Genomic DNA, 27762 nt, shown 5'->3' with positions numbered 1-27762 from the left:
TTCCTATAGGTTTCTCCCCTAAATTAGCAATATCTTATAATGTTTGCATTACACAGAAGTCCAGGATAAAAAGCATTGAATTATGAAATAGTCATTCATTCATTTATTCAGTTAGCATTTACTGAGTTCCTAATCATTGTTAGCCACTGTGTTCATTATTGGTGATATAAATATAACTAATTGTACTTTCAGCCAAGTCTACATTTATAGAGAAAGACAGACAAAGAAATATAAATTAAAATGAAGTGACAGTTATGAGAATTCAGTTTGAAATAAATGCAGATTGAACACAAAAGAGGAACTAATTAATTCTATCTCAGGAGTCTGGGAAGTCTTTATTGATGATGTTATTTGAGTTGGATGTAGGGGAAAAAGTAGTTCCCCAGGCCTTACAGCCATTCTAATTGAAGGAAACAATAGGAGCAAAGACATGAAGACTTAAAAATTTCATGTCTGGCTAACTATAGGTAATCTAGAACACAGAGTGTGTGTCGGGAAGTAGTAGGATATGAGTTAAGACTATGAAATGAGTTGGAGGTCAATTGTCAAGAGCATTTAAAGTCCTCAGAATGGTGAATTCTCTGTAATGAGTGTGTTTACTGAACCACCCAGGTTTTTTCCCCCCTCAGGGTTTTAAGTATTTACAAACTGAATAAAGAAAGATATACAACACACTGTAATTAATTTAATAATTAATAAAATTCAGTATAATTCATTTGTGTGTGTATTCGTTTTATTTTAATTCCAGTGTAGTTAACATGCAGTGTCATATTAGTTTCAGATGTACAATATACTGATTCAATAGTTCCGTATATTACTTCATGCTCATCAAGATAAGTGTACCCTTTTCTTTTTAAGTTTATTTATTTATTTTGAGAGAGAGAGAGAGAGCAAGTGCAAGCTGGGGAGGGGCAGAGAGAGAGAGAGAGAGAAAGAGAGAGAATCCCAAGCAGCCTCCATGCTGTCAGCATGGAGCCCCACATGGGGCTTGATGAACCATGAGATCAAGACCTAAGCCAAATATCAAAAGTGGGATGCTTAACCAACTGAGCCACTCAGGTGCCCCAAGATAAGTGTACTCTTAATCCCCTTCATCTATAATTAATTTTTGTAAATTTTATTGTGAGAAATTTAAAATATATAGGAAAATACAAAGAGTAACATTACAAATACCCTTATTTGCTGCCCAGAATTAATAGCCATTAATATTTTGTTATATTTATTTCTAGTTTTGTTTTTTGCTTTTTAAGAAAGAAGGCATTGCAATTTGTATTTGTTTTCTCAGGATGCTGCAACAAATTACCTTCGATTGGGTGGCTTAAAACAATAAAAATTTATTCTCTCATTGCTTTGGAATTCAGAAGTATAAAATTAAGATGAAATCAAGGGCCGCACTTGTGGCCTAGACTCTGGAGTCTCTAGGGGGAGAATTCTTCCTTGTTTCTTTCAGTTTCCAGTATCTCTAGGCATCCCTTGACTTCTTTGGCTAGTAACTACATCACTTCAACCTCTGTCTTTGTCTTCACGTTACTTTCTCTTCTGTGTGAGTCTTTTCCTCTTCTATTTCTTATGAGGACACTTGTGAGATTTAGAGTCCACTGGGTAATCCAGATGATTTCATCTCAGGATTGTTAACATATATATGCAAAGACCCTTTTTCTAAACAAGGTTACATTCATGAGCTCCAGGGACTTGGATGTGGACATAAATTCTGGGGGGATACCATACAACCTACTACATAGTTTCAGCTGAAATTCCTTTTATTCAAAGAAGCAAGTCTCATTTCCTATCCCTACTTATTAAAGATAGCATGTTTCCTTCTTGTCTATGTTCATTTTGTTTTACATCATTTATTTTCATTCATATAAAATAATTTGGTATTTTTTCTATGTGTATATAGTTTTGGATTTACAAAGACATCATCTTGTACAAATTATTCTGAAATTTGCCTTTTTATTTCAATGTTATATATTTTTAGAACTGTGTAGTTTTGGGAACTAAAACTAGCTATTCTCTAATCTATTTCTATTAAATTATTTTTTATTAGTCAGGATAGGCTAGGTACCAAAAAAATCTCTGTTATTTAACACACAAAATATTTATTTATATTCCTGCTATATAACCACCTGGGTCAGTAGCATGTTCTGCTCTACAAATGCACTCAGGACCCAGGTTGAAGAAGTTTCACAAACTTGGTCACACGCCATCTGAAAACCAAGGCTTCCTCAGCTAACACAACAGGAGAAAAGAAAGTTGTGGGATTTCACACAAGTAATTAAATGCTTCAATGTAGAAGTGTCATTTCCATTCATAAGTTATTGGCCAGAAATATTCACATGACTCACCTAAATGCAAAGGAGGTATATAGGTGTATGTCCAGAAGAAAAGGAGAACTAGTTACAATGAGCAATGGAAATCTGAGATGCTTTCCTATTATGCTATCGTATAAATATACTACATTATATTAGTTTTAGGCAAATATACCATATGACGGACATTAAAGGAGTTTCCATTTTTGAAATTGCTAATAATGCTGCATTTGGCATTGGTATGTGGTAATTTTTGTCCATATGTGAACATTTCTTCCAACTCCTATATCTAGAAGTTGGATTGTTGGGTCACAGGTTATGCATGTTTTTTATTTAGTAGGGACTACCATATTGTTTCCAAACTATATTATTAGTTTACATTCTTACCAGCAGTATATGAAAATACAATTTTCCTTACATTTTTACCAGCCTTTAACATTGTCATGCTTTTTAATTTTCATCAGTTTGATTGGTGGAAAGGACATCTCATTATTATTTTAACTTATGCTTCCCTAATGACTAGGTTTAACATCTTGATTGATAGATAGATAGATAGATAGATAGATAGGTAGATAGATAGGTAATTTTTTGTCGAATTAACAAATATTTACTAAACACTTACTATATACCAGAAGCTATGCTAGGGGCTAGGGATATAGCATTAATCTCCGATTTCAAGCAATAAATCTGGTCCTGGGATCTGTTGGAAGACAGGAGGGATCATCAAGTAGGTTATGCAGGCCCTGAGGGATTCAAAGAGGATGTGATCTCAGAGACAGCATTAATGAGTAAGATTATGCTGTAATTCCTAAGGTAGACATTGTTTACTCTGAGCCACTCTACTCCCCAAAGCATCTTATAACCTATAATTATAGGTATGTATTGAGAGGTGGGTGATAAGGTGTGTCTTTTAGTATATTGAGACCTAGCTAAAAGTAATTTAGGTCACTCTTTCACACCATGTAGAAGTCACAGTACCACAGTACCACACAAGATTTTTGTGCAGTTTTCTTGGGGAAGACCTCACATTTTCATGGTAACCTCTGTGTCTGGGTTCTTCTTCTTTTTTTTTTTTTTTAAGTTTATTTATTTTGAGAGAGAAGACGAGCATGGTGGGGGAGGGGGAGGGAGAGAGAGAATTCCAAGTATGCTTTGCACTGTCAGCGCAGAGCCTGACTCAGGGCTTGATCCCACAATGGTGAGATCATGACCTGAGTTGAAATCAAGAATTGGACGATTAACCTATTGAGCCACCTGGGCACTCCCAGGTTTTTTTGTTTTTGTTTTTGTTTTTGTTTTTGTTTTTGTTTTGAAGAGAAAAATAAACTATTGTGTTTAAGACACTGCAATTATTTTCCTGTTTCTCACAGCTGTACTCATTCCCAAAGGAGGAGGATACACACATACACAAAATATAAAACCAACACCATAATTTCCTTAAAGTATTTGTTAAGTATATTAAAATTAGTTGAAGTTGGAGGTGTTGGAGAAATTATTTACATCACAAAAATTAAAACCAAGTAGGTTATTGTCTTAAAATATTTTTTAATCATCCCACCACAAGCAAATTTTACTAGCCTCTTAACTGCATATAATCATCCTTACTTGTACTTACCACCATCTCTGTAGTTTCTTTTTCTGTCTACTTGATGGAAAGTCAAATTCCACTCATTTGCTGACATCAAAACCTACAACTGTTTTTATTGCTTGGGTTTTTGCCATCCAGGTTTTGCATATACTCAAATGTCTGTATTTTCCCAACCATGAAAGGAATTTTAATGCTAGCTTAATAGTATGATATATAAAATGTTTATCTCATTATACTTTAATAATAATAGTAACTAACATTTACTGAGTACTTGCTATGTGATAGGCACCATGTTATATTCTTTATATTTCCCTTTTGTACTTTTAAAAACAACTGTATTGAGGCATAATCAACATAAAAGAAATCACACACATTTGAAGTGTACAATTTGATGTTTTGACATATGTGCACATTTATGAAGCCATCTCCTCCCCAGGCAACTATTAATCTTCTTTGGCTCATTATAAATTAGGTTTCTGTTTCTAGAGATTTATATAAAGGGAAGTGCATACTATGTACTTGTCTTTATCTTGTTTCTTTCACTCAGCATAACTATGTGGAGATTCATTGTCATTGCATGTATCAATATTTCATTCCTTTTTATATATTTTATATGTTTTCAGTTGTATAGATATACCACAATTTGTTTATATTTCACCTTCTGATAGACATTTGAGTGCCCTCTCCATTTTAGTTATTACAAATAAGGCTTTATTAACATTCAGGTACAAGTATTCACGTGTATAGAAGATTTCATTTCTCCCAAGTGGACACCTTGCAGAGGAATGAGTGGGTAAGATGGTAGGTAAATGCTTAATTGTTTACAAAACTGCCAAAATATTTTCTAAAATGTCTGTACCATCTACATTTTTATAAGCAATGCACTGTTCTTCATTGCCTGACCTCTACCGTCTTTTTTTTTTTCTACCTCCATTGTCTTGAAAACCATTATTTCATATATTTTGTCCTGTTCTTTAGCTTTTTCATGTGGAAGTGTAACTCTGGTTCCTGTTACTTAAACTTGGTCTGACACAGAAATCTTTTTTCTATCTCATTAGTGCTTGTAACCACTGTATAATGTAGGCAGTCTTGTTATCCCCGAATGAGAAGTAAAGAAACTGCTTTTTCTCACCTGCACACTTGTGTTACTATGGTTCCTTTTCATTTGTTCATTTAGTCAGTCAATATTTCAGTCATCGTTGTACCAGACCCTGTAATTAGGTGCTGACAATAGTGAAGGATAAAAAGTAATTTCCATTTTAGGAGTATCACTGCTATAAGTAGAGGATGAATTAGAAATTTCGGGATAAGAGGCGGGTGCAACAGTCCATAAGAGAAATGGTGAGAAGATTTAGTGGCAGTGGCAACAAGATGGAAATAAGTCTTTATATATTCAGAAAGTAGTATATAGACCTATGAAATAATAGATACCATGTTTGGACTCAGAAATTTTTGTTTTAATTAACTAAATAACTTAGTGGTTGAGTGGAGATGGAGATGGATAGTGTTCATACACATTCATTTCTTTTCTTATTCAGGTAGCCATTGGGGGGAAACAAGCACTTAAAAGCACAAACTGTTTGCCAACAGGTAAAGTAAACTTGGACAGGTTCCCCGCAGATTTCTTACTTTATTAGGTGACTACTATTAGACCACTTATCTCCAGGATAATGTTTTGAAGAGTATAAAATAGCATGGGAAAACATTTTATATTTTTTATTAGGTGACAAAGACATTTGTCTTTGGTGGAAAAGTATATGTATATAAATGCTACATTGAAGTATTAAGTATTTTCCTTTTGGAGCATATTTTAGTTTTTTCTACTTTGTGTTTTACTGTTTTATCTCACTTTTTTTTTTACAGTGAACAAATTTTTTTGTAGTAAACATGAAATTAATGTAAAATCAGGCCTAGACAAACTATTTGTTACTTCTAATTTGGCTTTCCAAAATTCCCTGTTTTATACCACTTTTAAATGTTGCCCACTTCTATATAGATGTAAACTTGATAGATCTTTGTTACCTCTAGATCTGTATAGTCATTGTCCTCCTTAATCAGCTTCCTAGTCCTGGCCCTCTATTTCCATTTCCATCCTAGGTTCCATCTCACATGACTTGTTGTGACAGTAAGCAGAGAAATGTTTAAGAGCATCTGGACAAGTAGAGCTGAGTTTATACCCTCGCTCTGCCAATTGCTAGATGTGCAGATTTGGGCAATTTAGTTAACCTCTCTAACCCTCAGTTTTTCCAACAGTAACATGGGCTGGAAATAGTGCTATTATTGGATTTTCACGATAATTAAATGAGATTGTGTATATATAAAATACATAGCATAGTTCACACATATTTCATAAATGAAGGCTATTACTACTATTTTTTTTATAATTAAAGAAATCTCACCTTGCATTTCCCACTAAGTCAATTCTAGTAGGTATGGTGTTGACATAGCCTTTGAAGACAATTAGAATTCAACTCTCCTTTCTCTGGTCTTTCTAAATCTTGGTTTAGTTAATGAATACTAGGGAAAATGGAAAAAGTAAGCAGAATCAAACACACAAGGAAAAATTAATTTTATGCAAGCAAGGTACTTAGAAGACAAGGTATTAACAAATGGTGAGGAACACAGCTCCGTATAAAGGATAAGACCAATTATAACAGAGTGGCTCTATGGTCTAGTGAGTAAGAATACCAACCATGGAGCCAGATTGCCTGTCTTTCAATCTGGCTCACTACTTATTAGCCCTTACCTTATAAAAGTTATTTAAACTCTTTGTGCTTCAGTTTTCTACTCTTCAGATTGTTAAGAGGATTAAATTAGTTTATGTGTTTAAAGTGTTTAGAAAGGTGTTTGACACACAGTAAGCCCATGTGTTTGCTATCATCATTATCTGCATTTAAATATCCTATACTTTGTGTATCAATAAGCTAATGCATTCATATTTTTGTCCAAATATTAATATTAGGATGAATAGAAGCTTTATTATTTTTTTATAGTTGAGGAAACTGAGGCTCAAGAAGATTAAATAACTTGCTCAATATTATACAGCTATATAAAGGTATATAGAAGGTCTTACTCATAGTAAGCTATAAATAAGTATTTTTATGTGAAAAGTTGGAATTTGATCCTAAGTCTCCATAACTCCATAACCTCAAAAAACACTTTTTTTTCACTCCACAAAGTTAATCAGACAGATCTATTTTTTTTATGTCTAATCTATTTTCTTGCATTTGCCCAATGATATTGAGCAATTGCACATCTGGAAATGTGAGAAAATATCTTATTATTGTTTAAACAATTAACTAATTGACTTTTGGTGATGTGATTTAAATTTTTTTACTGAGGTAAAGTTGATATATAACATAAATTTTAGGTATACAACATTGTAATTCAACATCTGTGCATACTACAAAGTGATCACCACCAAAAATCTAGTCACCATCCATTACCATACAACTGACCCCTTCAGCCATTTCACCTTCCACCCCAACCTCCTTCTTATATGCTAACCATTAATCTGTTCTCTGTGTCTATGAGTTTGTTTTGGTACTTTTGTTTGTTTGTTCATTTGTCTTGTTTATTTAGACTGCAGATATGAGTGAAATCACACAGTATTTGTCTTTCTCCATCTGACTTATTTCACTGAGCATAATAACACCTTCAAGGTCCATCCATGTTGTAGCAAATGGCAAGATTTCATTCTTATTTATGGCTGAGGAGTATTCCATTGTGTGTGTGTGTGTGTGTGTGTGTGTGTGTGTGTGTGTGTGAATACATACATACATGCGTACCAAATCCACTTTATCCATTTATTCATCTATGAACACTTAGGTTATTTACCAATATCTTGGCCATTGTAAATAATGTGCAATAAACACAGGGGCACAAATATCTTTTGAATTAATGTTTTCATATTCTTTGTATAAATACCCAGAAGTGGAACAGCTAGATTATATGGAAGATCTATTCTTAATTTGGAATAAGTGTTTCCATAAGTATGGAAACAGAATTTCCATACTGTTTTTCATAGTGGTTATACCAATTTACATCCCCACTAACAGTACACATCCTCATAAACACTTGTTATTTTTGGTCATTGTGATAGTAGTCATTTGAGCAGGTGTGAAAAGACACCTCATGATGGTTTTGAGTTGCATTTCCCTAATCATTAGTGATATTGAACATTTTTTCATGTGCCTGTTGGCCACCTGTATGTCTTCTTTGGAAAAATGTGTATTCAGATTCTCTGCCCATTTTTTTTAACTCCTTTTGTTCTTCTTGTTGTTGTTCTTGAGTTATATGAGTCTTTTAAATATATTTTGGCTATTAACCCCTTAACAGACATATGATTTGCAAATATCCCATTCTGAGGGTTGCCTTTTCGTTTTGAGGATGATTTCCTTCACTATGCAGAAGCTTTTCAGTTTGATGTAGTTCTATTTGTTTATTTTTACTTTTGTTTCCTTTACCTTTGGAGTCATATCCACAAAGATATCACTAAGGCCAATATACATGAAAATCCTCATTAGAGAAATACATTTACAGTAATTATAATATTAGGTGAGGCTGACATCTTTACAAAGTTAAGTGGTATATTACCCTATATTAAGGATGTTAGATTTTTGAAATAGGTGTTTCAGATGTCTTCTCTTAATTATCACTGTGTAACTGATGAAACACACAGATTCCTGCCTGCTCTTTTGTGTCTCCTTGGATTTGTTTGGAGATTATTTTTAATTTGCATTGAGATATTTATGTTCATAGAATCAGAAGCCCACACTGGCTAGCAGTTGTTTTATTGTGTAACTATGGGGATTTCTATGTCTATTTCCCATCTCCTCTCAGTTTGGGATGTGATTTCTCATTAGAGGTAAATGTGTTTTAGTCTTGTCACTTAATTCTCAGCTCTGTTTATAATGATGATATTCTCTCTATATAATTATGATGATGATATCTCATTAGTACTTGTTGATCATATATTATGGGACAAACACTATGTTAAAAACAGTTCACTATTATATTTATTCCTCAAAATAACTAATATTTTCATTGTACAGAGGTGCAAACTGAGGTTTGGGAAGGCAAAGTAAGTATCTCAAGTTACAGCCAAGATGAGTTCAGAACCTTTTCTCTTAAGCACTGCACTATATTTTTTCTTATTAAAAATGCAGTGCATATTACTTATAGAAATAATAGAAAATACAGATAACCAAAATGAAGAAAACAAAAATTTCCTATAACCCAATTAAAAAGAAATAATTATTGTTGACATGTTGGCATAATTTTACTTTTGTTGTTTCTCTTCCCACATGTATAGAAAGAAACAAAAAAGCAAAATTGTGTACATATATTTTTCTTAAAAATGAGATAATATGAAACCATTTTTATACATGCTTTATCTTCCACTTGTCAATACAGTCTGAATATTTTCCACATATTAAATATTTTTGTATAAGATTCTTTTAAATAATCTCAGGAGATTATTGTTCGGATGCATCATAATTCATTATATCAATCCCTTAGTTTTGGACAATTAAGTTCTACAACAAACAGTGCTATAGTAAATAGTTTTGTGTTTCCTATGATTATTTCATTAGGCCAAATTCCCAAACATGGGAATTGAAGTTATATATACTTAAAATAGTTTTAAGCCATGTTAATAAAATGCCCTCCAAGTTCTGTTATTTAATACTCTATCAGGCAGTGTATAAATATGCCAGACTCTATCACTGCTTTCAAAAGTAAATAGTGCCCTTTTGTTAATTATTTAACTTTATTGTTAGGTTAGAATAATGGAAATTTATAATTTTATTTTATTTTGATTTTTTTTTCTTTAGCAGTTCTCTGGTTCATGTCCTTTCTCTCTCCCTCCATTTCTCTCTCTCCCCCTCCCTCTCATAATGGCAATTTTTTTGATTGTGAAAGATATTGTTTTTATATTGATAGACTTAAATTTTTTTCCCAATGTTTATTTAGTTTTGAGAGAGACAGAGACAGACTATGAGCAGGGGAGGGACAGAGAGAGACAGACAGACAGACAGACAGACAGAATCCAAAGCAGGCTGCAGGCTCTGAGCTGTCAGCACAGAGTCCAACTGGAGGCTCTAACTCATGGACCCCGAGATCATGACCTGATCCAAAGTAGGATGCTTAACCACTGAGCTACCCAGGTGCCCCTAGACTTTTGTTTTAAAAAACTGTTTTAGGTTTATAGAAATGAGTGAATAATACAGAGAGTTACCATATCCTTTTGCTACTCACCCCCTCCAATTTCCCCTGTTAGAAAACTTTTTGGATCAGTGCAGTATATTTATTAATTTTGATAAGTCAATATTGATAAAATTACTATTAACTAAAGGTTATAATTTACATTAGGGTTCACTGTTTGTGTTGTACATTCTATTCATTTTGACAAATGTAAAATGACATATATTTACCATTACAGTTTTGTGCAGAATAATAGTGTCACTACCCCTAAAATCCACTGTGCTCCACCTACTCATCCTTCTTTCTTTCCATTCCCCTAGCTCCCTAGCAACCTCAGATCTTTTAGTCTGCATCGTTTTGCCTTTTTCAGAATGTCATATGATTGGATTGGAATAATACAGTATGTAGCCCTTTCAGGTTGACTTCATTCACATAGCAATGTGCATTTAAGTTTATCTCATGTCTTTTCATGACTTGATGATCTATTTCTGTTTATTGCAGAGTAGTATTCCACTGTGTAGAATATCATAGTTTATCTATTTACCTATTGAAGGACACCTTTATTGTTTCCAAGTTTCAGAAGTTATGAATAAGGCTTCTATAAACATGTGCGTGCAGATTTTGTGTGGACATACATTTTCAACTCATTTGGATAAATACTAATGACTGGTGAATCGTATGGTAAGAATTCATTTTAGTTTGGTAAGAAACCACCAAAGTGTCTTCCAAAGTGTCTTTACCATTTTTCATTCTCATCAGCAAGAATGAGAGTTCCTACTGCTCATACCTCTACTAGCATTTGTTTTGAATTTTGGTCATTCTATTAGGTAGCATCTCATTGTTGTTTTAATTTGCAATTCCCTAATGACAAATGATATTGACCGTATTTTCATATGCTTATTTTGCCATCTGTATCTTCTTTGCTGAGATATCTTTACAGATTTCTAGCCCATTTTTTAATTGGGATGCTTTTTATTGTTGAGTTTTAAGTATTTGTGCATTTTAGGTACTTTGTTCATTTCTGAATACCGGAAAATATTTGTAAAATATGCCCAGTTTGTGGCATATCTTTTCATTTTCTCCAGTGCAAACTTTTTGAGTAAATTAACTTTTTCTATTTATAGAATTGAATATTTTCCCATGTTATTACTTACCTTTCAGTTTTCTTTATATTATTTTTGATATTCAGAAGTTTTGATTTTCAAATTGTCATATCCATAATTTTTTTCTTTGGTTCTTATTTCTCTATAGCTAGATAAGGAAAGACCCTTTCATTTTAAGAGTATGTAACTAATTGTTAATTTATACTCTCTTTAAGGGTTCTGTAGCTTGGCTTGGCCTTTCTTTCCTTCCTCTTCTTCTCCTCTTTATCTCCTCCACCTAGTTTTCTTCCATTTCCTTCTTCTACAATCTCTAATCTACTTTATTTTGGTTAGTAAGGTTAGACATAGAGACTTAACATTAGTTCTTTCTCAATGATTATGTTTAGGCAGTTATCCAACATTGGTTGAAAAATCTATTAATTCTCCATGAAAAGGTTTTTTTTTTTTTATCATATTAGATATTTCTTTCATTACTTTAGGTCACTAGAATTTAAACTCTATGAGAGTAGTAATTCTATCTTTTTATTTCTCTGTATTCGCAGAGCATAGAATAGTTTTTGGCACACAGCAGACATTCAGTAAATTTCTGTGGGATAATAAATGAATGAATGAGTTCTTCAGGATTTTCTGTACTGTTCTGTTTTATAGCTATTTCCATACCATTAGAATATTGTTTTAATACTTGTAAGCTTGTAATATATTTTACTATTCTAACCTAAGGCCCCCTTTGCTACTCTTTTTTTTAAGTATTTTTTAATGTTTAATGTGTTTTGAAAGATGATTTTTGGAATTACTCTCTCATATTCTAAAATTATCTTTGGTGTTTTCATTGAAGTTGTGTTAAATCCATAGAATAATTTAAGCAGAGTTGACATATAATATTAATAATACTTTCCATATAAGAACATGGTATTTTTCATCTTTTTTATCCATAATAGAGCTTGGGTAACTTTATTTATGCAAGTTCTTTATTTTTTGTTAAGTATATTTGGAGGTAGTTTCTATTTTATTGCTGGTGAACATTAGATATTTTTTATTATATTTTGGAACTGGGTTTTGCTGATATATGGGGAAGCTATTTATTCTTTTTGTAGATTCCCTTTATATTACAGGTTTTTATATAGGCTTTTAAGTAGTGTTTCTGTGAACTGTAAGCATCATTCAGTGCCCCTCCACATCTCTGTATACTTCATCTACTGAGAAAATGAAAAAGAATTTTAAAAGACCTTAGAAACATGAGATCTGAAATAAAATCCTGTCCCTCACTTCTATGACTAAGAAAATCATATAATCATCATTGAGCTCCAATTTACTAATAGGTAGAGTGGGAATAACCTTCTGAGGACCTGACAAAAATAATGGTCATAACTTTTTAAATCAACAATAACATTGTTATAATGCTGATAGCTATTTACTATTAATGTAAGGACTAAATAATCATTCTTCTTGTGCTCACAAAAATCTTATAAAGTAAATACTATTATTATCCCAACTTTCATATGAAAAATTGAGGCTTGGGGAAGTTTTTAGAAATTATATACTATAGCAGTTAATGAGTGAGATCTTGGAGCCTGGCTGCTGGGTTTGAACTCCAACTCCCCAATATATTCACTATGTGAGCTTGGACATATTTTTTAACCTCTCTGAGCATCAGTTTCCTTGTTCATAATATAGGGAATAATAATAATATGTACTACAGAAGTACTTTTTTGTTTTTTTTATGTTTTGTGTTTTTTTGAGGTGTTTAGAATAGACATAGAAGTGATATATAAATATGAACCAACTGACCAACCTGTGTTTCTTCCATTGAGGCCAGAAATTCTGTGATAGTCATAGAGTCATGTGTGTTACAGGATACCCTATTGGCTTAAGTGAATGCTATAGGATCAGAATCACTCTTCCTTAATCAAATCCAGCTTATTTTTCAAAGTTTATTTTATGTAACCAGATTAAAGAGAGGCTTATATGAATTCCATTGATCATGGACATAATTTAGACAGGATTTTCTCATCAGTTAGACCAACGTCTGAGTAGAAGCCCTATATCTCTTAAATTCTTACCTGCCACATCTAATCATTTAGAAAATCCAATTGGCTTTTCCACCAATGCTGCTCTAGTCTGAACCACTATCATCTCTCATTTGGATTACTACAATAGCCTCATAATGGGTCTTTCTGCTTCTACTTTTGCCTCATTTTGGTCTGTTGCCAAACAGTAGCCAAGACTATGCTCAAAACTCTCCAATACTTCCCACTTCACTTAGAATAAGAGGATCTTAAAATAATTTATAACAAACTACTTAATCTGGCCCCCTGTATCCTCTGTGATCTCATCTCTTGCTACTTTGTCCCTCATCCTGTTCCTGATACATTGACCATTTACCTTTCCTTGAATATTCTGGGATCCTCCTATGGATCTGTTCCTTCTGTGTGGAATACTCTTTCCTCAGATATATGATTGGCTAACTCCATTCCCTCATTTAAATATGTGCTGTAAACCAACTTTCAAGGGAAAACTTCTTTGACCTCTCTGTTTAATAAAGGAAACTTTTTTATCCCCCCTGCCCCTTACACCACACTCATTTTCTGTGACCTTCTCTACTTTTTATAGCACTCAATTTTATAAGTTTGTTTTGTTCACTGACATAGTACATGGTATGAATAGGTCCTTAATATTTAAAATGGATTTTGATAGTGCATTTGTTAGCATTATAGAATAATGCAATTCCAAATTTGATAGTCACATAGGGATTATCTTATACGTACAACTTTTATGTTCCAAAATGTTTATGACCATGTGGTTTTATTTCTTTATTATTTATATTTACTACTCCTGGGAAGAATGCAAAATATTTGCATTAAAAACAATGAAAAAACAATACTGAAAAAAAAACCCATAATGATACAATAGGACCATTGAAACAAGGATAAGATAACCAGAGGTAAGAAATGAAAGGAAGAATGAATGTAAAACTGAACTGTGCTTCCTGGTAGCCAAGGCAGAAAAGGGAATGTATTGAATTAGGTAATTCTTGCTAAATCACAGTCTATGGATAATCAATATCAGAATGATCAAAGGTGCTTGTCTAATATAGATTCCTGCTCCACTTCAGATGCACTGTATCAGCATATTTTGTCCTTGGGATACACATAGGAGTCTGCATTTTTTATAAGCTCCTCAGGTGGTTTTTAAAATTTTTTTTAATGTTTTTATTTATTTTTGAGATAGAGAGAGACAGAGCATGAGCAGGGGAGGGGCAGAGAGAGAGAGGGAGACACAGAATCCAAAGCAGGCTCCAGGCTCTGAGCTGTCAGCACAGAGCCCCATGCGGGGCTTGAACTCACGGACTGTGAGATCATGACCTGAGCTGAAGTCGGATGCTTAACCGACTGAGCCACCCAGGTGCCCCTCCTCAGGTGGTTTTTATGCACAAGGAAGTTTACAGCCTTCAGAGGTACATACACATAAGAAACTCTGAACAACATAACAGGCACTGTCACCAACAGTGGAAAAGTTTACCATAGCAATTAAGTTAATTTTTGCAAATGAAGTAACCTGTCAAAGGTCACACAGAAAGTTGAACCTAGACCAGAACTTATTTCCTACCATCCAGGCTTTTTTTTCCTGCTACACCTAGTCATCATAGTATTACTTCCCATTTATTTTGCAATTGTGATCAGATTGAATTGATTGGTATCAGACTACTAATACCAACTCCTATGTACTCAGCCTATAAAATGATCACTTATTCTCATATGTATCTGAGATGTATAACCTACATGCTATCTCTATCTTCAAATAAGACAGACTGTATACAGTGTATCACATAGTCTAGTACAGAGTGCTCAATACAGTTAATATCCCTTTGTATTTTCTCAGACTCTTGCCTATTCTAAACTTCAGCCTTTTTGCATCACTTGCTGTTCCCAAAATATATTCCCCAATACATGTCATAATATTTGACATATATATTTGTGTCTAATCAATAGAACATTTAGCTACATTATTTTCATCGTTTTAAATGACTTAAGCATAGTAAAATTAAAAGTAATGGTAGTTGTATATGTGTCCTCATGCAAGTATAGGAGCACAGATGATGATTCTCATCAGACTGGGGAGGTCTTTCTTTATTTCATCTTCTTGACCTACCTGAGAGTCCCCAGGAGGAATGAAGGGAAAATCTATCACCTGCAAACAGAATGGTTGGCTAGAGAGGCAGGTGTGCATCTCAAAACATGATAACAGTGCACATCGGGAGCCTAGCACATTGTTAGGCTACTGGGCTAGCACTAAGTAGTAGACACAGAATAATAAATTTGGGTAACATAAAAGAATTTATAGGATTTGTTGTTCCAGGCATTATACTTGTAGTACCTTTTGTCTTCACATTTAACCCTATTATGTTGGGATCATTCATTGCTTTTATTTTGCAAATGAGGAAGTAGAGGCCAAACAGATATATATGTTGAAGCCAGAATTCTGACCCAGGTCTGTTTCTCTGCAAAAATTACATTATTTTACCTCATCAGATGATTTTAAAGTTTATCAAATAGACTACAGCTGTATTTCCTTGTTGAGGGTCAAGGTGTTGGGTAGGAGTGATTAGTGACAGAGACGGTATTTTCTGGATGAGCCTTTGGAAAACGGACAAACTTGCCATATATGGAAATTTCCATTTGTCATAAGAGAACACATTACAAGATGACTTGGTTCAAGAGTACATAAGAATCTCTTTCCAGAGAAATTCTTTCTTCTCAGTCTCATCTGGTACTGAATATTTGCACACTCTAAAGTTATGGACTTGGAAGATATTCAAAGAGAATGTAGTGGAGAGACACAGAATCTGAATTCATTTTACCCTTATGTAAGTGATGTGAACTTCACTAGCCTCTACTTTCTCATCTGAAAAGTGGGGCAAACTGTAAAGGATTATGATGATGAAATTTGCCATATCCCTATAGGATAATCAGTCTTGGTAAGATCAGACACATATTCTCAAGAAAATTCAAACTGAAAGAGGAATTAAGCAATAGGAAACAAACAGTAGGAACAGAGGAAATAAATTTTCAGATGAATAATACTGTATTTGACCTATCATTTCTCTATCCCCACATACCCTTCAAGAAGAACTTGTCACAACCTAGAAGAAACAACCCTATGCACCATGTGATCTCAACCCCAAAATAGATTAGCATTAGTTATGTGATCCAAGCTAAAACCAGTCTCATTTTCTTTTTCTGGAAATTAGGGAATTTGTTGGTTGACTATAAAAAACAGCTAGAAAGTCTGATTGATTTGGGCCTAAGGCCAACTTTGTAAAGGATATGATATCCACATGGAAGTAGTTGAGTAGAAAAGTCTAATGAAGAGGGAGAAGAATGAAGTGAACACATATCAGAAACAAGGGACTGTGAGGCTGTCTTTGTAATTAAATGAAGGGGAGTGCTGTGTTCACCATTTCTCCTTGCTTCCTCCAAAAATAAAGTAACTATAGTGGGAAAACAAACAAACAAATAAATTGCTTCTGAACCTTTGTCAAAAAAAATTTTTTTAAGTGAAATATCCCCCCCGCCCTCACAAAAAAGGAGGGAGAGAGAGAAACTACCTGGCTGTTTTCCAATAACCATGAAGTCCATTTGAGGTACAGAGAAGTGCTGATTATCTTTAACATTTTTAAGATAAACCCCACTTTTCTGAGAGGAGCTTGAGTGGGTTTCTGATCTTTACAAGCCAACAATTCCTAAGCTTTCATTATGGATCTTTCTCTCTCAGTAACTGAACAGATCCCTTCCTTGCTTTTTAAAAGCCTGCTATGTAAATCAAACATTCACATGAAAGGTGTCTTACTCCATTAGTGCTGCTATAACAAAATAGCTCAGACTGGGTAGCTTATAAACAATGGAAATGTATTTCTCACAGCTCTGCAGGCCAGAAGTCTAAGATGAAGGCTCCAACAGAGTTGGTGTCTGGAGAGGGCTGAGGGCCCACTTCCACATAGATGGCCGTCTTCTCATTATAACCTCACCTGGCAGAAGGGAGCAAAAGACCTTTCTGAACCTCTTTTATAAGGGCACTAAACCTATGGTTAGAGCTCTCAGGACCTCATAACCTCCCAAAGGCCCTGCCTCCCAATTCCGTCGCTTCAAGGGTTAGGATTTCAACATATGAGTTTTGTGGGAATTGGGGAGAAGGCAAACATTCAGTCTATACTATTCTGTCCCTATCCCCCCTTTCATGTCCTTTTCACATGCAAAATACATTCATTCCATCTTGATAGCCCCAGAAGTCTTAACTCACTCCAACTTCAGCTTAAAAGTCTGAGTCCAAAGTCTTATCTAAATATCATCTAAATCAGGCATGTTAAGACTCAAGGTAAAATTCACCCTGAGGCAAATTCCCTTCCAGCTGTGGAATTGTAAATCAAACAAATTATATGCTTCTAAAAATACAATGGTGGGACAGGTGTAAGACGGACATTCTCATTCCAAAAGGGAAAAATAGGTAAGAGGAAAGGGGTAACATGTCCCCAGAAAATCCAAAAGTTTACAGCTGAAAAATAATCTCTGATTCAAGGCTCTGCCCTTCAGGCCCCCTGGGGAAGAGTTCCTGCTTTCTGGACGCACTGAAGCAAGGTTTGGGTCACCAAGGCTCTGGTGGCTCTGTTCCCATGGCTTTGGGTGGCCCTGCCTCCATGACTTTGCTGGGTACAGCCCAAGCTGCAGCTCTCATAGCATGAAATTGCATGGCTCCTGCTCTCCCAAGCTGGAATCATGTGCTGGTGTTTCTACCAGTTTGGGGTTTTCAGGGCATCTCATTCTCTACTCCTCCTCTAGCCTATGCCCTATTGGAGGTTCTCCGTGGTGGCCTTGCCCCTGCTGCAGCCCTCTCAAGGTGGCTCCTTCCTTCAAAATCTAGGTGAAGGTAGGGGCACCTAGGCAGCTCAGTTAGTTGAGTGTCCAACTTCAGATCAGGTCATGATCTCACGGTTTGTGAGTTTAAGCCCTGTATCAGGATCACTGCTGTCAGGGCAGAGCCCACTTCAGATCCTCTGTCCCCTTTTCTGCCACTTCTTGCTCACACACACTCTCTCTAAAATGAATAAATATTTATATTAAAAAAATCTAGGTGGAAGGAGCCACGATCCTTGTGCTTTGCTGGGTGTAACTCACTGCTGCACCAGGGCCTGCTGGAATTGTATCTGGGGGCAGCCAAGAAGAGTGGCACTGGAATGTGGGAAGTGGAACCTGTTACATGAAGCTTGATGTGACACAGGGACAGTAGTGGCCCCTTCTTTGAAATTAAGTCCTTGCACTATGAGCTTGTGATGGAAAGGACAGTGCCAGTGATCTCCAAAATGCCTTTGGAGTCACTCTTCCATTGTTTTGGACAACAGCTCCTGGCATCTGTTTAAATGGCTGATCCATACTAATCTCCTAATCAAATTTGGCACACTCTTGTTTTCTTTCCTGAGCAAGTTTTCTCATTCCTTTCAAAATGGATAGGTTGAGAATTTTCCAAATTTTTGAGGTCTGTTTCCTTTTGATTAACAATTCCATTTTTAAGTCATTTCTTTACATACATTTTACTATAAATGGTCAGGAGGAACCAAGCCACCCTTTCAACACAAATTTCGTTGTTTACAAATTCTGTCTTCCACAAAACAATAGGACATGGACATGATTCAGTAAAGTTCTTTGCCACTTTATAACAAGGATCAGCCTCCCTCCAGTTTTCAGTAACATATTTGTATTTCTGTCTGAGACCTCATCAGAATGGCTTTACTGTCTATATTTCTACCAATATTCTGTTCCCAACCACTTATATATTCTCTAAGGAGACTGAGGCTTTCACTACAGCTCTTCTCTTTCCTCTGAGCCTTTATCAGTCTGTTCACAGCAGTGCAAGCTTTTTCTACTGTGCACTTCAAAACTTCCAGCCTCTACCCAGCACCCAGTTATAAAACCACTTCTACAATTTTAGGTATTTATTATAGCAACATCCCATTCTTGGTATCAGTTTTACTTCTTAGTCCTTTTGGGCAGCTGTAAGAAAATACCATAACCTGGGTAGCTTATAAACAATAGGAATGTATTTCTTAGAGTTCTGGAGGTCAGGAAGTCCAAAATCAAGGCTCCAGCAGATAAGGTGTCTGGTAAGACCTGCTTCCTCATAGATGGCTGTGTCCTCACTTGTAACATCACTTGGCAGAATGGGGCAGGGGTAATTCCTTGGGTGTCTCTTTTTTAAAAAAATATTTTTAATGCTCATTTATTTTTGAGAGAGAGAGAGTGGGGGCGGGCAGAGAGAAAGGGAGACACAAATCCAAAGCAGGCTCCGAACTCTAAGCTGTCAGCACAGAGCCCTATGCGGGACTTGAACTCACAAATAGTGAGATCGTGACCTGAGCCAAAGTCAGAAGCTTAACCGACTGAGCCACCCAGGAGCCCCATCTTGGGTCTCTTTTTTAAGGTCACTAATCCTTCATCACCCACCCATCCCAAGACCCCACATCCTAATTCCATTACCTGAGGATTAGAATTTCAACATATGAGGGGTGCCTGAGTAGCTTCATCAGTTAAGCATCTGACTCTTGATTTTGGCTTAGGTCATGATCTCACAGTTCGCGAGTTCAAGCCCCGCATTGGGCTCTGCACTGACAGCTCAGAGCCTGCTTGGTATTCTGTCTCCCTCTCACTCTGCCCCTCCCCTGCTTGCTCTCTATATCTCTATCAAAATAAATAATAAACTTAAAAAAAGAATTTTGACATATGAATTGGAGGGCGGGCAGAAATTTTGAGTCTATAGCAAGAGAGATAGAAAGGACTTTTACTGACCTGGGTAGTAGGGACCAGAAAGATGAATTCTAAACCTAATTCAATGTTGTGCCATAAAAATAATGAACTTTGTTAGTTTCTGAGACCAGTAATGAAAATATCAACTACGTAATAAAGTAGATGTTGATTATATTCTTCTTATCTCCTTTAATGACATCATAATGATTAGCTTTTTAAGAAGCAGTACATTTCCTATAATGTATACATAACTCATTACACATGTCAATTTATTGAATCAAAGAGAAGCTTCAAATAGGTGCCAATGTAATTCTAGAAATCATAATTAAATAATTTCATTAAGTATAGTTTATTGTATAAGTTGAGATTAGATCCAGACATCTTGGGTTCATGTATTGGCTCTAATAAAAATAACTTTTGGTTATTTAATCTCTCTGGCCTCAGTTTCCTAATCTGAAAAAAATGACAATAACAGTACCTATTTTATAGCATTGTGTAAGGGTTAAATTAGTTACATTCTATAAAGTGCTTAGAGTAGTGTTGGCACATAGAAGGTGCTCAGTCAATGTCAGTGCTATTAGTAAATTTAGTTCAACTTAATAAAACATTGGAGTCCATTATTGAACAAAAATCCTGAAAAACAATTTTTTCAGTAATAATTATGTGTAACATTTGTAATTTGATTTATATAACATGAAAAGTCCTGTTATATACACTACTTATTTTAATTTTCATTTTCACAATAACCCTACTGATTTTTCATTGCCCATATTCTTCAGATATTGAAAGTGAGGTTCATTGAAGAGAACAACAGTTATTCTGGAGTTATTTTGGACAGGTGGCTAAACTTAAATATCCTTCATCCTACCTAGCACTTGTAGGCTATAAGGTAAAATAAGGTGGTTCAGAGTGTGATCCAGATGACTTTCCTTTGTGGCTTCTGCTTATTTTCTAAGCCCCATCCACCTACCTATATTTTAGGCAGAGTTGGGCATTGGAAACCATCTATAACCAGGTAACCTATGGATTGCTTCCCTGTAGCTGCCTGTCTCCTTCAGCTACCATCTCAAAGATTCCTCAAGTGATAAATTCCCACAGGTTTTCTAGCTAAGTAGCTCAGACCGGATGGAGTCCATGAGTATTCATCTGTATGGAATCTTAGATTGAGCAATACAATAGACTTGTGTCAAATATAAGTCTTTAAGCTGAAATCTCCTTTACTTCTTTCCTTCCCTTCTCTCCATCACCCCGTGCCTGCCCCTTTCCTTCTCTCTCTTTTTCTGTTGCTCTCTTCCCATTTGGATTTGGCTACTATCCTCTTTGGTAGAAATGTTGTGTTTACCTAAAAAGACTATGTGGCATAGCAGAAAAGTTTTAGTCCTTATTTACCATAAATTGTAATAAAAATAACTATCATTATAGAGTTAAATTAGTTGGTATTAGGTCACTTGAATGGTGAACTCCCTTAATCCTTACAATATATAGGTATTATTAACAGCTTTATAGAGGGAGAACTGACCCTCAGAGAGGCCATGAGGCCCAAGATCTTCTGAAGCCTGTATGTGTATTCTCTTCACTGACACTCTTTCCCCTAACTCTGTGTGACATTAGATAAGTCACATCTCCCCATTGCAACCTCAATTCCACTAATATAAAATAAGGGAGTTAAGCTAATTGTCTCTAAGTTTCCTTCTAACTCTAGCAGTTTAATGCCACTTATTTTGTAAGAATTACCCCAAAAATAGAAAATCTAGATATTTAAAAACTGTTAAGACATGTGTCAAAAGTGATGATATTTTTAAAGTAAAATAAAAAAGTGCATTTGAAAGATAGGAAAAAACATCATTGTTCATCAATTTCCAGAGTTCTTTCTTTTACAGATGCCAATACAATGTTAAATGCTACCATAATTATAGTGTAGATTTTCTCTTAATTACTACTCTTTCATTGGCTTGCTCTACAAAGAAAGGGGGAAACGGGTGGAAGAAAAGAGGAAGATTCACCTTTCAGTGAGGTGACTGTCTGCTTTTCCTCTGGAGAGGAAATCAGCAAAGTCTAATTGTTCCATAGCCAGGAGTAATTAGGAGAGCTCCTAATAGAAATAATCCTGTGAGTTGAGGGATATTGATTAGTGAATGTCCACTTTACAATGGGTATTGATACATCTATGGACCTTTCTTTTGTTAATAATTAGTAAACATTATCTGAGCACCTATTTTGTACCACAAATGAATAAGACATGGTCCTTGTTCTCAAGGAGCTCCCAGGAGGAGAGGGATAATAGGTTGAATTGTGAGCATTCAAAAATAATTACCCAGGCACAGAGAGTTCCAAGAAGGCATTTTTAGCAGTGTATGTAGAACAGCACAGTGAGCTAGCCATCATTTCCATGGCTGAATTGGAGCACACAAATGGCAGAGATACGTCTTAAGAGACGGGCAGGGATGATCATATAGGGCACCAGTTGCTGTATTAAAGAACTTTGAATTTGTTCTGAAGACAATAGGAAGTTGTTCAAAGGGTTTCAGAAGGGATGATACAAGGTCATAATTGTCTTGTGGAAAAAATGGTGGCCCTGGTATTATGCCGAAGCTATTAATAGAGGCCTGTGGGCCTTCTCTTCAGGGAGGGGCTATAAAAAACCATACCAACTCATCTCCAGTTTTGTTATCAAATTAGATTAAAAGATTTTTTAAATTTTTGTTTATTTATTGTTGAGAGGAGAGAGAGAGACAAGAGTGCGAACAGGGAGGGGCAGAAAGAGAGGGAGACACAGAATCGGAAGCAGGCTCCAGGCTTTGAGCTGTCAGCACAGAGCCTGATGTGGGGCTTGTACTTATAGATTGTGAGATCATGACTGAGCCGAAGTCAGACGCCCAACCAACTGAGCCACCCAGCCGCTCCTCAAATTATATTTTAAAAATAATGGCACAGAAATGTCCATATCTTATTATGTTTTATTACTATATATCTAGCCTCTGTTTTGTTTGTTTGTTTGTTTGTTTACATTTTCAACATTGCAAGGAAGAAATTATTGTTTCTCATTTTCCCAATTAAAGAACACAGAAGTCTGCTGAAGTTAAATACTGACTCAGGCCACAGAGTAATGGCAAAACTGGGAATCAAATTTAGGTTTCTGTGACTCCAGAGTTGCTGCTCTTGCCCTTTGCTACATCTGCAACTACAGGCTAGATCTGGAACTTGACTCCCAAACTTTGATTTCTAAGGAAGTCCACAAATTGCTAAAAGAGGGCTAGAAAAATAATATTTACAGAAATGTTGAATAACATGCTAGCAAATTGAATCCAGCAATGTATAAAAAGAATTATATACTGCAGCCAAGTGGTATTTTAGGAATGCAAAATTGGTTCAATATTTGAAAATTAATTAATATAATCTACCACATCAATAGGCTAAAGAAAAGAAAATACTTGACAAAATTCAACACCCATTCATGATTTTAAAATAAAGTTAGTAAACTAGGACTAAATGGGGAATTCCCTCAACTTGATAAAGAATATCTACAAAAATCCTGTAGCTAAAATCGTACTTTGTAGTGGGAAAATTGGATGTTTTCCCCAAAGATCAGGTAACAAGGCAAAGATGTCCCTTTCCCATTCCTATTCCACATTTTACATACTTGAAATCCTAGCTAATGTGAAAAGATGAAAGGGGAACAAAATATTTATAGTTTGGAAAGGAAGAAAAAGCAAGTTATCTACTAAAATAAATGAATAAAATACATGTTTATCATATGAAGTAAGTAACATCAATTATAACTAACTTCAAATGTTGCCTTACTATTTACAATGTGTTTTCATTGACACTGTCTTACTTGAGTCATTGAGATGGGTTTTTTTTTCTTCCTGTAATTTAATCTATTTTGTAGGTGAGTAGTAATGGTTAAGAGCAAGGGCTTTGAAATCAAATAGGTCTTATTTTGAGTTCCAGTGTGCCACAAGCTATATGACCATGGGCATGTTACTAAATTTCTGGACATGTTCTCTCATCTGTAAAATGGGAACAGTAAAACCTAGTTTAGAAAAATTGTTTCAAACAATAATGGTATTTCAATCCAGACATATCACATACTAATTCTGTTTTCTTAGGTATGGTACTTATAATCTCTGAGCTGCAGTTTCTTCAAATGTGAGATGAAGATAATAATAGAGCCTACTTCTTGGGTTTTATTTTTATTTTTTGGATTAAACTAGAAAATACTCGTAAAACACTTGTCACTGAGTCTGTCACACAATAAACACTTAAATAGCAGTGGCTATTGTTATTATTGTTTTATCCTTTGGTCCTATTTGATGATAAATGAACAAGGGACTGAATAAAGGGTTATGGGCAGGAGAAGAAGGATCAGTTCAGGAGAGAAGGCTGGATATACAAACAAATGGCAAGATTGTAGAGGACCATGAATTAAAAGGAGGAAAGGAGAGGAAATTAAAAATTTAGAACTTTGGAGGAAAATGAGTCAAAGAAATTTTCCGTTGGTCCTATGTTCCTGGCCAGTCTTCATGGAGATAAAGCCCCCATGTCAGGAAACTTATGAATAGTTTGGATCTCAGTGGTAGATTCTTGATTATAATTTCCCAGGAGGTTCTGTCCTCTACCTTTTCCCAGGATGATTATTCCAGTCAGGAAGAAGGAGGGAGGAGAGGCCAGGGACCTTAGTGACCCAAGGCCACTAGGAAGCAGTGCCAGCACCTGCTGCTGTTCAGGGAGTAGGATGCAGTCCTGATTTAGCATGACCGCTGCTGAAGGTTCCTTGGAGCTTGGCCAGCTTGCATCCTTCCTGGGGTTCTTATTTTGCAATCTGTTTGCAAATAGAAGGAATGCTGCCAATTTGACTGGGGCATAGAATCCAGCAGAGATGATGATGGTAATAACTCTGCAGTGGCCAGGCACTGGTGCTATCAGGGAACCTGAGGGGAGAAGGGGGTGTCTGATTCTTTGAATAACAATTCCTGGCCCTAATGGCCTTAGGGTGATGGGTGGGACTTTCAGCCCATTCTCCTCCTGGGCCAGCATCTGTTCCTTGGATTAAAGGAAAAGCTGCCTGTTTTCTTCCAGAAACAGAAACCTATTTGTTTAGTCTGAGCAAACTTATCTCCAGCCCAGGTCAATCTATTCTGACAGAGTAAGAAAGAGATAGAGATAGATAAGCCCTTGAAAGGAATTTATGGAAGTGTGAATTTTGCCAAGTCTGTATTTTACTGCTTGGAGAGGGCTGGCTCAGGGTACTAGGTTAGACTGGCAAATTCAAAGGCAGACGGTCCTGCCTACACAGCAGCCTCCTGGCCGGAAGTCGGGGGTGGATCCAGATGGGAATCATATGCCTGTGCCATGTGTGTTTGCATTGGAGGGGAGAGAATCTCATGGCTGACAATGTTCTTAGGGCTCCACGCAGAACTCACAGCATGATTGAGGAAACTGCTGGGGTGGTTCTATGCCCTGAATTTTGGGAAATTGTAACAAGCACAGGACTAAGTACTTGAACCTAACCTGGCCTTGTCATCTCATTGGATACCAGACTAGAAAACCTAAACAACTCCAAAAATCCACTCTTTCTTATTCCTGCACAACCCATAGGGAAACTGTCCAATCCCACTGTCTCATGCTTTTTCAGTTTCACCCTTCCTTTCCATTCCAGGATTCAGATTCAGTGAATGTTTAAGCACCTACTAAATGCTGGAAACTAAGTGCTACAGGAAGGAGGAGTTGTTATCTCCATCTTACAGATAAAGAAACTGAGATTGATCACATAGCTACTAGATGGCAGAATCAGGATTCTCTGTTCCACAGCCACTGTCATCCTGTGCTTACCTTTTAAGTTTCAACTCTTATAACTTCCTCAGCATATTCTGCCACCTGAGCCATAGTGCACTGTTTTTTAATTTCCTGATCATTTCTTCTTTAACCTGTATCATTTACCCAGACTTTTCTACTTGTTTGAAACTCTCTCCTCCTCCCTGGCCCCTCACCACCCCTAATTTCCCGCCCCCAGTTTTATGTTTCTTTGTTTGATGCATTCTACTAATTTTTCAGATCTTATCCTAGCTATCACTGACTTCAAGGAATTTGTCTTTGGGATATAATATTAACTCAGTAAAATGTTTTAAACTAAGTGAATAAAGCAAGCTTCTCTTGTTCAGATGTGAGACAATGGAACAGAAACTAGGGATCAAGCAAAAATAGGAAAAGAAGAGGGTGAGAGCCAGAGTCTAGAGAAACTGAGTTGAAAAGATGAACTGCCTTGAATTTTTATGGAGTGCCTTTGGACTTGTACATAGGCAGGGAAGGAACCATTAAAAATGCTGACCAGCTTGGATAACTAGGGTAAGATATTGGGTCTTCTGCCCAAAGACCAGATCTAATGTGGAGTCTAATGTACCACTTAGTTGAAAGGGTCTATCATTTTCAGCAAAGCTAACAATATATTTTTCTGGAGTTTTCACTGCATTTGTGACATTGACTGAGGTTGCTGCTGACAGTGTTGATGCACAAGAATCTCTGCCTTAACTAAGTTCATTTCCCAAGGACTTACTCCTTCACTTTTTGGCAGCTAGGTGCCTATTTTTCCACTTTGATAAGCCTAGAGAATTCAATTCAATTTCTCTAAGGGTTTTATCCTCCTATCTGCCCACTACAGGCAACTCACAGGGCCATGACCTTTTCATGGGGAAGTTGTTATACAAGAATATTTTAAAATCTCACAGAGTTACAGACTGTCAAAACTATTAAAAGCCTTAGAAATCATTTAGACATATTCCTATCAATGGGAATGAGGTCACACAGAAAAGCAGTGGTTAAATAACTCAGGTACTGTGACTCTTTGGGACTTTCTCCATGGTTCCACAACCATGGTCATTAAGTTTGATGTGAGAAGAGATGGGGACTGAGGGGGGTGGGGGGGACCTGCTTAACTGCACAATTAGAGTTACCAAAAATATGACTGGCTTTAGAATCAGATTCAAATTTGAATCTTGACTCCATCTCCACAAGCTTTGCAACCTCAGAAATGTGACCTAATGTTTCTCTGTTTCCTCACCTGTATAATAGAGATACTGATATTTACATAGTTGTTAGGAAGAATGCTGATGAGTGCAGAATGCCTAAATCTTTGTAGGCATTAGCTACTGTGTATTACGGTAGGTAGGTTGTATTTTTTTCAGATACTTGGGCAAAATTGGGATAATTGAAACATTTTTGAGGGTCTTGGTTGACAAATCATCTGTCTTGAGAATGCACAATTACTCGGGTTCCTTTCAGCAACTCCAAGTTGTCATTCTTTAGACAAAGACATGTTGTCAGAGAAATTCATCATTGAGTGATATTTGGGCTTTGTTTACATTGCTTCATTGAGTTATTACTAGGACTCCAAATTGCTATGGAAGATTAAAGATTTCACAGGATTTCAGCAAACTATATATGTCTTTCTATATGACAGCCTTTGAGCCATTGAGTGAACTGCTAAAATTTACTTGAGATCTGCCACAACTACTGAGAAAGGAGTTCTGAGGGGTGAAACCCACCATCTAAAGAGACAAAGTGCCACACTTGGGCATTTTCCATTGGAAAGTCATAGAAGTTAGTCATATGCAATCTAACATTAATATTTCAGGGGTAATGAAAGTAGTCTGGACCTAGAATTGGGAAGCCTGGGCTCCAGTCTCATGTTTTTTTATTGACCAGAGTGCAGTCCTAAACACTTACATAACTTTACTGTTTAGTTTGATTCTAGGATCCTTCCCTACACT

General features: G+C 35.9%; 1 protein-coding gene and 1 long non-coding RNA gene across 12 annotated transcripts in view; one reads left to right on the top strand and one right to left on the bottom strand.

The window, feature by feature from the left end:
- The window catches only part of LOC102965268 (BEN domain-containing protein 5), a 1451018-nt gene that overhangs the window by 672800 nt on the left and 750456 nt on the right, over positions 1-27762 (top strand). Inside the window, exon 1 of one of the 11 annotated variants that reach the window (XM_042997079.1) lies at positions 4639-4698. The exons of the other annotated variants lie outside the window; for them this stretch is intronic. Coding sequence (XP_042853013.1) covers positions 4696-4698 — 3 coding nt within the window. The 5' untranslated portion in view covers positions 4639-4695. Of the gene's footprint in view, positions 1-4638; positions 4699-27762 lie in introns of those variants that run through there. 11 annotated transcript variants of the gene reach the window in all.
- The window catches only part of LOC122241330, a 36293-nt gene that overhangs the window by 1876 nt on the left and 6655 nt on the right, over positions 1-27762 (bottom strand). Inside the window, exon 2 of the long non-coding RNA XR_006221406.1 lies at positions 6297-6414. This is a non-coding gene — a long non-coding RNA (uncharacterized LOC122241330). The remainder of the gene's footprint in view (positions 1-6296; positions 6415-27762) is intronic.

Source organism: Panthera tigris, chromosome C1, assembly GCF_018350195.1.
Source record: "Panthera tigris isolate Pti1 chromosome C1, P.tigris_Pti1_mat1.1, whole genome shotgun sequence".
Lineage (NCBI taxonomy): Eukaryota > Metazoa > Chordata > Mammalia > Carnivora > Felidae > Panthera > Panthera tigris.
This window is presented reverse-complemented; position numbering and strand designations above follow the sequence as displayed.